General features: G+C 45.2%; 1 protein-coding gene across 1 annotated transcript in view; it reads left to right on the top strand.

The window, feature by feature from the left end:
• Window positions 1-12,382, top strand: part of LOC308174167 (protocadherin-15-like) — a gene marked incomplete at both ends in the record, with an annotated part of 188,179 nt that overhangs the window by 155,644 nt on the left and 20,153 nt on the right. Inside the window, 2 exons of the mRNA XM_080549237.1 lie at window positions 6,789-6,965; window positions 11,028-11,246. Coding sequence (XP_080405363.1) covers window positions 6,789-6,965; window positions 11,028-11,246 — 396 coding nt within the window. The remainder of the gene's footprint in view (window positions 1-6,788; window positions 6,966-11,027; window positions 11,247-12,382) is intronic.

A 12,382-nucleotide genomic window follows, 5' to 3' on the forward strand; every position in this document is an offset into this window, starting at 1 on the left:
GGTTCGCCTCGGCTGGCTCAAGCTTCTTCACCAGACCGGACTCCGTCAGTTTCTTCATCTCCGTTCTGTAAGAAGCAGCAAGGACCTCGTCCTTCCTCATACGCTTCTCAGTGCTGGTCAGACACTGTAGGACGGTTCGAGGGGATACTCGAAACTCTGGCATGGGTTCTCTTCGGAGTAGTGGTGTGACGTATCTCTTCACGCCCTGGACTTCGATACGCACTGTCTTTGCTTTAAGGAGGTCTATGGCGTAGACGTCCTCCTTTGACCGTACGTAGAGCTTCTCATTCTTGTAGGGCGCAACGTCTAGCGTCCACAGCTTCTGGACGTTGTCTAGTAGCGCCGCATTCATGGAGTCCACACTGGTGTGAAGGCAGTTGATGGTCTGCACTTCTTCGGTTCGGACATGGAGGGATGACGTAGCTCTCCCGTCTCTATCTCTCCACTCGGTAGCGCCTTGGAGGGCCCACCCAAGCGCAGTCTTAACAGCCATCGGGCAGCCTCGTGGTCCTCTCAGCGGAGGACGGAGCGACACGATCAGTGCAGCGTTGTCCGAGCCGATGAGAAGGGTTGGCTCCGCTCCTTCTATCGGATGTAGGTCTACTCGCCGTAGGTGGGAATATCTTGCGCGTAATCTCTCCAGGGGGTAGTCGTAGCGGGAGAGCGCTAGCTGGCCTGCGGTGAAGACATTCTGAAGCCGATATCTGTCCGACGGCCGCCCCGCCGGGGAGATAGAGAAGTTGATTCTCGCCCCGGTGACCTCTTTAAGGTCGCGACGTATCGTGCGCAGAGTCAGCTTCTCCTCAGTCCCTTGGAGCCCCAACTGGCGCACTGCCTCCTGGAGAAGGATGGTCCGTTCCGACCCGTCGTCTAGAACGGCGTACGTGTCGTGGTCTAGATAGTAGACAGGTGTTTCCTCTTCCGGTGCGCTACCGGACCTAGGGCTTCTGGTGCCCTCCGTGGACCTGGCGAGGGAGACCTCGTGTAGGATGTTGAGGTGGACCTCCTCACAGCGGTTGCACTTTCTCCTCAAGGTGCAGTTCTTAGCCAGATGGTCGCGCCCACAGTTCCAGCACCTCTTGTTCTCCTCGAGCCACCTCTGCTTGGCCTCGGTACTCAGGTTGTTGAAGTCACTGCACTCATTGAACCAGTGCTCGCTGGTGCAGTACGGACATGGTGGTGGACCTCTCCGTCCCTTTTGAGGGGGTTGAGAGGAATCCTTTCCCTCAGGTCGGGCTTTCCTCTCTCTCCGAGGCTCCTCCTCCGTGTGCAGCACTCCTACTGGGCGTCCTCTGTTCGAGCTCGGCCTGTCCCAGCGGTCTCCCTTCTCCCTCTCCTTCTTCGGCTCAGCGTAACCCATGGCGTCTACGTTGGTGTCATGCACTTCCTCCAGTAGGAACTCCGCGAAGGCAGCCATGCTCAGACCCAACTTCCCGGGGTTACGAACGCGCTGCTGTCGCCGGAACCTCTCCTGCCGGAAGCGTGGGATCTTGCGGAGCAGCCGCTCTACGTTGGAGGTGCTGTTGATCTCGCTGGCGCCAGCTGGGCCCTGCGTCTTCAGCATTCCAACCAAGGTGTGCACGCGGAGCGCGAAGTCATCCAGCGCCCGTTCATCCTTGATGGGGGCCTGCTGTTCGAGGGCTTGCAGTTCAGCAAGGGCGTGGTTCCAGGGACGACCGTAGCGGGCATCCAAGTCGGCGAGCGCTCTGGTGTAAGGTGTCGGTGCGGAGGCATGGGCCAGAACCATGTTGTGGGCTCTGGGGTTCCTCACATGCTGAAGGAGAATCGCATATTTGTAGGACTCTGAGCAGGAGTCGTCCAAGAGCGTGTCTAGGCAGATGCGTAGTTCCACATACTGGCTCCTGTCCTCGTCCTTGAAGAACGGGAACTTGGGTCCCTCCACCTGGGGAAACATCCTGTAGTGGATGATCGGGGCTGGAGTGACGGTCTGGGTGTCCGGCCTGCATGCCTTTTGGTTCACTGGAGGACCTAGGGGTGTGCTACGCTCTTGGGGAATGGCTCCCCTCCCGGGCAGCGACGCTGGCTCCCTCTGGGCCGCGTAGCGGTCGGGTCCCTGGTCCTCTTCCTTCAAGGTGGTCAGCTGGGCCTGTAGTTGGACAGTCATGGCGGGGGTCATGGAGCCATCGGCGGGGGGTTCAGGAGATGGCACTCGAGAGGGCCGTGCGGATGATGCTCTGGAGCTACGGGCCGACGGAGCTCTGCTGATGCACACGTCGCGCATGGTCTGCATCACTTCCTCCATCTTCTCCGCGTGCAGTTGCTCTCTCTCCATCTGGAGGCGGTCGCGCTCCATCTGGAGGCGTTCACGTTCTAGCGCCTCCTGGCGCTGCCTCTCCGCCGCGCGTTCCGCCCCCTCCATCTGGAGGCGCTCGCGCTCGAACTGGATGCGTTCCCTCTCTAACGCCTCCTGGCGCTGTCTCTCCGCCGCACGTTCCGCTCCTTCCATCTGGAGGCGTTCACGCTCGAACTGGAGGCTGGTTGTGCGCTCCTCACTACCACTCAGTGAGCTTTCGAGCTCAAGCTCATACTCTTGTAACCTCTGAGGCAACCGCGGGACTCTCTGTGGTCGTGGCTCTGGCTCAGGGGGCGGAGAAGGGGGGGTAACTGTCTTGTCTGGTTGGCTGCGCTCAGCCATGCTATCACTACACAACCTATCCGGCTCGAAGGACCAATTGTAACCAGGGAGTAGCTAAAGGACTGTAGAATTTTAGGAAGGGCTGGTTATCTAACTAACTCTGAGCTAAATCGGCAGTGTAGGAGGATAGAGGCAGGGGGCGCCAGCAACCCTTTAGACTAGCATATCACAGTTATATATATATCATATATTATAATACAAGCTATAACTCAGTTAATCACACTATAAGACAATACTTAAACCCAATACTAGATTTGCTGTTAAACTAAACAATACAGACAACTAAACACACAGCAATGTATCAAATATAAACAAACCCATTTATTTATACAAATTATATATACATCCCAATATACTCCCTCCCCGCCGGCCACACACACACTCACTCACTCACTCACACACAGTACCTGGCCTGAAAAGGCTTAGAGTCCCGGACTGAAAATGAGCGCGTTGAGGCCTGGTTGGAGCTCGTATGTGATTCGAGGAAGGCAGCAGATAAGGGGGGGGGAGTGACGTTGCAATTTGAAGGGAAAGGGGCGTCTTCGTAGTAAACGACGAGGTGTGAATGGTTCAGGTCCGGTGGTCCACGGTCAGCTCCGGTGGTGTTAGCGGTCGGTCGCAATCCACCTCGGAGGCGACGGCTTTGTTTGGCTTTGGTCTCGCTATGCGCCAACGTTAGCAGCCGGCGGCTAGCAAGGCTGGCTAACGGTGACACAGCTAAACTGGGCTAGCGCTGTTAACTCACTAAACTCCGAACTCCCGCGGTGATGCGGGTAGCTAGTGATTTACTATTAACAGTCGATGTTAAAGGCAGGTCTCCTAGACAGCATCACACAGTACACAGTAATGAGTTCACCTTGACGAGGCTGAATTCAGCTATGCTTGGTCGGCTTTGTGACTGACAGGAGTAACTTCTCATTCATCTTCACTCTAACGCACAGACCACCTCCGTAGCTATAGATACCAACCGAACATACATCAAGTCACGTACGCCAATCAAAACCACGCCCACTAATCTGGCGCTTGCACAATACTGAACAAATCTAAGACAGAACTTATACAATTACAATAACAATACATACACCTTCATGAAAACGTACATGAATAGTATGGAAAATAATTAAGGAAATAACAGGGGCAAAATAGGGCTGATTTGGGGAAACTAACTGGCTCTAAATTGTGGGCCTTCATAACAAGCTATGACAGCATTAATAAGCTATTAATGACCAAAACAATTATATTTTAAGTGAGATGTTATAGCTTGTCAAAAGCTGCAAAAGACATGAAATGACCACCACCATCCATCACTTCACCTATGCACTAACAATGTTTCGCTTATCCCTCATACTCTATGCCTGTATGATGGTCTGGTTATCGTGGATAGCAGTGCCTGCACCTGCTTTTTCATGGATAAGAGATGGACAGAATGTCTATCTAAATGTACTTTTCAGTTAATTTGCAGTATGGTATTAACTATGTTGTCTATGTCATGTGTGTCCCTCTCCCACAGGTCCAGAATACAAACTAGTTTGGCATTTAGGCTAATATTTTTGTGTCTTGTCGATACACAGAATGACACATGGGATCTAATACTTTCAAACACATTTGGACACACTTGGAATGTCAATTCGGAATAAAGTGAAGTGGTACAACATCATATCACATTTGAAATCTCTAGCTTGGGATGTGGCCATGTTACAAGAAACACATCTGAACAGGGAGGGATATTTAAAGCTAAGACAGAGATGTGTTAGTCAAGTATTTGCAGAGCTCATTGGCATTGACTGATATAGGATGCTTAGTCAAACCTGATTCTCGTGAATATACATGTTACACTAAGGCCCATAATTCCTGCTCTTTATTATTATTATTATTATTAGTAGTAGTAGTAGTAGTAGTAGTAGTAGTAGTAGTAGTAGTAGTAGTAGTAGTAGTAGTAGTAGTAGTAGTAGTAGTAGTAGTAGTAGTAGTAGTAGTAGTAGTAGTAGTAGTAGTAGTAGTAGTAGTAGTAGTAGTAGTAGTAGTAGTAGTAGTAGTAGTAGTAGTAGTAGTAGTAGTAGTAGTAGTAGTAGTAGTAGTAGTAGTAGTAGTAGTAGTAGTAGTAGTAGTAGTAGTAGTAGTAGTAGTAGTAGTAGTAGTAGTAGTAGTAGTAGTAGTAGTAGTAGTAGTAGTAGTAGTAGTAGTAGTAGTAGTAGTAGTAGTAGTAGTAGTAGTAGTAGTAGTAGTAGTAGTAGTAGTAGTAGTAGTAGTAGTAGTAGTAGTAGTAGTAGTAGTAGTAGTAGTAGTAGTAGTAGTAGTAGTAGTAGTAGTAGTAGTAGTAGTAGTAGTAGTAGTAGTAGTAGTAGTAGTAGTAGTAGTAGTAGTAGTAGTAGTAGTAGTAGTAGTAGTAGTAGTAGTAGTAGTAGTAGTAGTAGTAGTAGTAGTAGTAGTAGTAGTAGTAGTAGTAGTAGTAGTAGTAGTAGTAGTAGTAGTAGTAGTAGTAGTAGTAGTAGTAGTAGTAGTAGTAGTAGTAGTAGTAGTAGTAGTAGTAGTAGTAGTAGTAGTAGTAGTAGTAGTAGTAGTAGTAGTAGTAGTAGTAGTAGTAGTAGTAGTAGTAGTAGTAGTAGTAGTAGTAGTAGTAGTAGTAGTAGTAGTAGTAGTAGTAGTAGTAGTAGTAGTAGTAGTAGTAGTAGTAGTAGTAGTAGTAGTAGTAGTAGTAGTAGTAGTAGTAGTAGTAGTAGTAGTAGTAGTAGTAGTAGTAGTAGTAGTAGTAGTAGTAGTAGTAGTAGTAGTAGTAGTAGTAGTAGTAGTAGTAGTAGTAGTAGTAGTAGTAGTAGTAGTAGTAGTAGTAGTAGTAGTAGTAGTAGTAGTAGTAGTAGTAGTAGTAGTAGTAGTAGTAGTAGTAGTAGTAGTAGTAGTAGTAGTAGTAGTAGTAGTAGTAGTAGTAGTAGTAGTAGTAGTAGTAGTAGTAGTAGTAGTAGTAGTAGTAGTAGTAGTAGTAGTAGTAGTAGTAGTAGTAGTAGTAGTAGTAGTAGTAGTAGTAGTAGTAGTAGTAGTAGTAGTAGTAGTAGTAGTAGTAGTAGTAGTAGTAGTAGTAGTAGTAGTAGTAGTAGTAGTAGTAGTAGTAGTAGTAGTAGTAGTAGTAGTAGTAGTAGTCCAGATAACATTACCAGTGCCAACACTTGTGGCCGAGCTTTACAGTCAACTTGCTGGACCTTGCTTTATCACTAGCATATTATAGACCATCCATCCATGACATTCACCACAGTCCGTTTTTCAGGATTCAACCCCCTGGGTTACCTTATTTAACGTTCAGAGGGTTCTTATATCAATGTAGACTAAATTAAATCACTTTTTTTTATGAGATAATGGCCTCTGAGCACTGTCTGACCAGCGTTCCCCTCAGCCATTTCCCTCATTGCATTGCGGTAGTTTCAACATGAGATTGCGCCAGCTAGTACAGCAGATTATGAGTTGAGGATTGCTCATACTGCTACTAGCATGATCTCATACTGCTACTAGCACGATCTATGCTATGACTATGATCTCAGCCACATAGACTCATCAAGCTTTCATAATAAGGGTGGGCAGAATCTCGTTCCCAGATGTTTATTTTATTTTTTATTATTAAATAATAATAATTTAATAATAATAATAATTAATATAATAAAACATATTTTGACCTTAGCCTCAGCTGTGAATAGTTGTTACCCATAGCCTGCCTGGTTTTAGAGGGGCTGATTGTGACAATTGAGTTCAACTCTCCTTGAACCAACTGCTTCTCCCAATACTGTTAATAGATGCAGCCAGGACAAAGTCTACTCCTAAAATTGCCCACCTAATTGCCGACTAAGAGAAAGAAATTGGTTTAACATAGGTGTATACTTTTTACAAATGTGCATACTTGGGAATGTGAGTGACATAGCGGGACCAAATTCCAAAAACCCATACGAAAAATTGTTTATATTATGTCCTGCCTAGTAGGACACACCCAAACCACATAGTGTTGAACCGTTGCGTTTATTGACCTCAGTGAATATCGTATCCAAGGTCTGATGTATCCATCCACTCAGGTCTTTTGAAACTAAGTGATATTTCTGTGTCTGTGTGATTGTTGTGTGGGACCATGTGGTTTGTGTTTCCACAACTCCAGGATCCTAGAACGCTACGTTCAGGACCAGATCCCGGGGGCCAAGGTGGTGGTTGAGTCCATTGGGCCGCGTCGTCATGGAGACGGGTATGAGCTAGAGGACTACACTAAATCAGACCTCATGGTCTACGCCATTGACCCACTGACCAACAGAGCCATCTCACGACAGGAGCTCTTCAAGTGAGTGTGCTGCTAACGCAATTACAAACAATCTTTCTTTCTCGCTCCATCAGTCCATGATCCATTAAAGCCCAAAGGCTGTTTCAACACCATTCTGGTGAGTGCTGCATTTTAGGCCCAATTTAGAGAGCGAATGAAAGCCACTTCTGTGAACCCCTTCTCACGCAGCAGTTGAAACACTGTTCTACCACTAAGAGGTCATTTCTGCATGCTGTTCATTTACCACAAGGAAGTGTTGTGGATATAATTGATTCTTACAAAGCACATAGAGCTTAGATCAATTGTCTCCAAAGAGGCCTTTTATTAAGCCAAGTTACATGAGCGCAGAGAGAAATGAGCAGACCAATAAGCAAGAAGCAATGGCCCAAAGCAAGAAACAGCAGCCCCCAACGATGGGTGCGACTCATATTTATAGAACTGTCCTTGGTCATGAGGTCACCATTCTTGGGAACCAATCATATTATACAAATATGTGCTTACATAAGTTATGGGCCCTGTCCATAGTCAGAATTATTCACTGCGCCACAGATCTTGGCCCATCCCTTACAGGAAGGAAATGGGCCTTCCTTGAGTGCTGCTAGATTCGCCAAACTGTAGAGAGACTTACATTTCTCTGTATAAATGATATAAAACCCCAACAAAACACTGTTCTACCACTAAGAGGTCATGTCTGCATGCTGTTAATTTACCACAAGGAAGTGTTTCCTAACACTCTAAGAGCAGCGTTTTTCCCAGTGGAAAGATCAGTCCCTTTCACACAGCAGGAGATGTGTGTTCAAACAGCTCAGGACAAAAAAAACAGCTCTCTACTCTGCAGATTACTGACAAGGCTAAGGCCCCAACAGCTAAGACATCTTAGGATTTTAGATATTATACGCAATACTCATGGAATACTGCATGGAAGTCAACCCCCAACGTGCACCCTTACACACTCTAGTTTTCTTCATCTTTCAAATTCATCTTTCCCTCACTCCCTTTGTTCTTTTCTTCTCCCCTCTAAATAAGATCTTGACAATGCAAGTGTATTCTGTCATTCTATATTATATATATATTGTTTTTTTGTTATTTTTTTCTGAGTGGGGCAGTCCCACTCATATTTTTCATTTTATTGGACAGGCATAGTGAAGACAGACAGGAAAGTAAGGGAGAGAGGTCATGTCAGCGGGGGCATGGGCCGGATTCGAACCCATGCCGACATGGGTTACTGTATGTGTGCACTGTCGACCACGGTGCTAGACCACTGGACCACCCCAGGCCACCTATATTATATTCTGAAGTGACTTAGAGGGCTGTGTGTGTGTGTGTGTGTGTGTGTGTGTGTGTGTGTGTGTGTGTGTGTGTGTGTGTGTGTGTGTGTGTGTGTGTGTGTGTGTGTGTATGTGTGTGTGTGTGTATGTGTGTGTGTGTGTGTGTGTGTGTGTGTGTGTGTGTGTGTGTGTGTGTGTGTGTGTGTGGGCTGGGTACATTACCTTTGTGTCCTTGGCTGGCTGCATTGATGCCTAGTAAGAATAATGTTTGTCATAAAGAAAGGGGATTCTCGAGCCTAGCAAGCGAGCCTTAGACGTTTATCAGAGTACGTGACGTTAGAATTATAAGGTTCTATCTCCATTTTTGTCAAAATTGAGTTTTTTTTTACATAATCTGATCCATTAGGTGTTTATTAATGCCTGTGTGGTGTTATTTTTCAAATGTTGACATTTTTGAGTTAGTAATTCGTAAAATACAAAGGTTCCATCTCACAAAACATAATGGAATGAAAAAACGTTGACGCTCAATATCTCTAAACTACCCTAAACGGAGATAGAACCTAATCATTCTAAGCTCACGAGTAGCTTTGGAGAAAGCTGTCGTTCATTCAAAGATGTATCACTGCATTATTAATCACTGCATTACTAACACCAGCCCCTCAGATGCAATAGAAGGCTGTTGAGGAAGAGGCTATAGCCATGAGTGGGAGAACTTTCTGTTCACACATGACAGTGTTGAGAGGTAATTGCAGGTTATATATTTCTGCGCATTCCCGCTATCAGCTCACAGAGACAGGGAGAGGGAGGGATGGAGGGAGAGAGAGGGAGATAGGGAGGGAGAAAGGGGAGAGAGGCAATGTTCTAGCATTATGTCCCTTATTCCACCTTGAGTCTAATGCTCTGCTCTAAATCAGCGATCTTGTCCCCTGAGAGTTGAGCGTCAGAGAGCAGCTAATGATCTTGGCCTCCATCCGTGCCACACACAGAGAAAAGACGTGACAGTGGTTTCTAGTGGATGAGCTGAGGTTCTCCTCTTTAGGATGCAAGGGGCTTTGAACCTTTGTAGCTGCTACAGTGGGGTGCAAAAATGTGGGCACCCCTGGTTCTTAATGTCTGTTGTAATTAATCTCAAAGTGATTGAAACCTGAACACTAAATGCTGCAAAGTTAAACATGACACCTTTCTGCACATTTTAAAGCAAGGTTTCTTTTTCTTTTCATTATTCAGAGTTTTTAAATGATAAAAAAAGGAAAAGGGCCCTTTGCAAAAGTTTGGGAATACCTTTTGAGAAGATGATTACTAAGGCCCAGACCAAGGTGATTTACTCGTTAGGCCTTCAATGAGTCAGGTGAATATAATTCCAGGGTTGAACTATATATTCTGAAGTAACTCCATGCCTTCTAAAGTATCCGACTGCGGTGGCTGTTGTGTTTGGTGTTAAAAACTATGGGTTCCTCTAAACAGTTGTCCCAGGATGTCAGAATCGAGATAGTTCACTTCCACCATCAAGGAGAAGGCTACAGAAAACTCTTGCAACGTTTTCAAACTTCCCATTTCCACTGTCAGAAACATCATCAGAAAATGGAAAATAAATGAAGTCAAGGCAAGATCTGGAAGACCAAGAAAATGTTCAGATAGAATGGCCCGAGATCTGGTGAGAAATGCTCAGAAGAACCCACACATCACTGCAAAAAAGAGTAGCAGACACCAGTCTAGTTGTTCACAGGACAACAATACACAACAAAGACCTACATGGCAGAGTTGCCAGAAAGAAGCCGTTCCTACGACCTCAACACAAAAATAAGCGTCTGAAGTACGCAAAAGAAAACCTTGAGATACCTGAAGCCTATTGGAACAATGTGCTTTGGACTGACAAAACCAAAATTAAACTTTTTGGCCACAAAGAAGGTATGTTTGGAGAAAAAAGATTGAAGCATTTGTAGAGAAGAACACCTTGCCAACTATTAAGCATGGAGGTGGATCCATTATGCTTTGGGGTTGTGTAGCAGCTGGAGGCACAGGCAATATTGTGCGGGTGGAAGGAAGAATGGATTCCACCAAATATCAAGACATTCTAGAGGCTAATGTTCGAAGGTCAGTCCAGAAATTGAAGTTGAAGAGAGGTTGGTTATTCCAGCAAGACAATGACCCGAAGCATACCTCAAAATCAACCATGAAGTACCTCCAGGAAAGACGGATTAAGGTTTTGGAATGGCCATCACAGTCCAACAGACTTGAATATTATTGAAAATCTGTGGAGAGATCTCAAACATGCCGTGCATGCAAGAAGACCAAAGAACATTTCTGAGCTAGAGCTGTTCTGCCAGACAGAATGGGGAAAAATTCCCCAAACAAGAATTGAAAGACTCTTAGCTGGCTACAGGAAGCGTTTGCAAGCTGCTATAGTTGCCCGAGGAGGAGTACTAGCTGACAACCTTTGCACACAGCCTTTTTCCTTGTTTTATTATTTTGAAACTGTAAAGAAAATATAAAGTATCGTGCTTTAAAATGTGATGAAATGTGTCATGTTTAACTACCATTTAGAGGTTAGGTTTGCTTCAATATACAAATACAAAATACATCTAGAAAGATGATGTAATGCTTTGACATTGATGATCCATTCTAGTACAACTTCTTATTGTCATTTTAACATGTGTGTTTAATTTGATGAACTTGTACTCTATGTGTGGAAAGTAAATACAATGTTTGTTGTTTTAAATCAAATGTATTGTATTACTGTATAGTGACTTTGGGCTCTAGAAATGTACAATGCAGCCTAAATAAAAACGATATATTGTTATGATCATGTCGCCAGGTTCCTGGACGGCAAGCTGCTGGACATCAATAAGGAGTTCCAGCCGTACCTGGGTCAGGGCGGGCGTATCCTGGAGATCCGGGACTCCGACATCGTGGCCAGCGTGAAGAAGGCCGCCCAGGCTGTAGGCTACACAGAGGGCGCGCTGCTGGCCCTGGCCATCATCATCATCCTCTGCTGCATCCCTGCCATCCTCATCGTCATGGTCACCTACAAACAGTGAGTGCACCGTTGTTGTGGTTGTGGTTGTTGTTGTTGTTGTTGTTGATCCCGTATGTGGTGCCAGGCATTCAGCTCAGCATACATTTTCTCTATATCTCTGTCTCTCTCTCTCTCTCTCTCTCTCTCTCTCTCTCTCTCTCTCTCTCTCTCTCTCTCTCTCTCTCTCTCTCTCTCTCTCCTTCTCTAATTGGCCATGTACACAGTTGTGCTAATCTCCTTGTTCATGAACTGTGACAGCAGATGAATTAACACTCATTTGTGACAAATATCCACAGTCAACTGTGATGTGCCACGGTCCCATCCTCTCCAACTCACTCTCTCACACACACACATACACACACACACACACACACACACACATACACACACACACACACACACACACACACACACACACACACATACACACACACACACACATACACACACACACACACATACACACACACACACACACACACACACACACACACACACATACACATACACACACACACACACATACACACACACACACACACACACACACACACACAAATGCCATCTATTTGCTTCTGATTGCTAGGGTAATTTTATTTTAGCGTGGTTATAAAACCATGACAACTGTAAAGGTTATAAAACCATGACATCTGTAAAGGTTATAAAACCATGACATCTGTAAAGGTTATAAAACCATGACAACTGTAAAGGTTATAAAACCATGACAACTGTAAAGGTTATAAAACCATGACAACTGTAAAGGTTATAAAACCATGACAACTGTAAAGGCGTGAGGCTCGGCTCCATGCTGTGTGTCAGATGATTCCACTGAGTATGCAACATAAACACACTAACGTCTGGGTACTGTTTACACACAGCAGACTGGGAAGAGTGGTTATCCTAAATAAATATACACAAACAACACACACACACACACACTCATACATACACTCACACAATCGCAGTCATATTAGACTGTACACACATACAATACCGTCAGAACAGCTAGCGTCGCAAGGTAGACTTTAACCAAAAGGCCATCTTAGAAGAAATATGCGAGGGGTTTAAGGTCATGAAGTTAGATCATTCCAAGGGAAAGGTTTGGATGACCATCAAGGCAATTATCAGGGAAGGAATCCATCGTTGTCTGATAG

Source organism: Nansenia antarctica (assembly GCF_963989245.1).
Source record: "Nansenia antarctica genome assembly, chromosome: 19".
NCBI classification, from domain to species: domain Eukaryota; kingdom Metazoa; phylum Chordata; class Actinopteri; order Argentiniformes; family Microstomatidae; genus Nansenia; species Nansenia antarctica.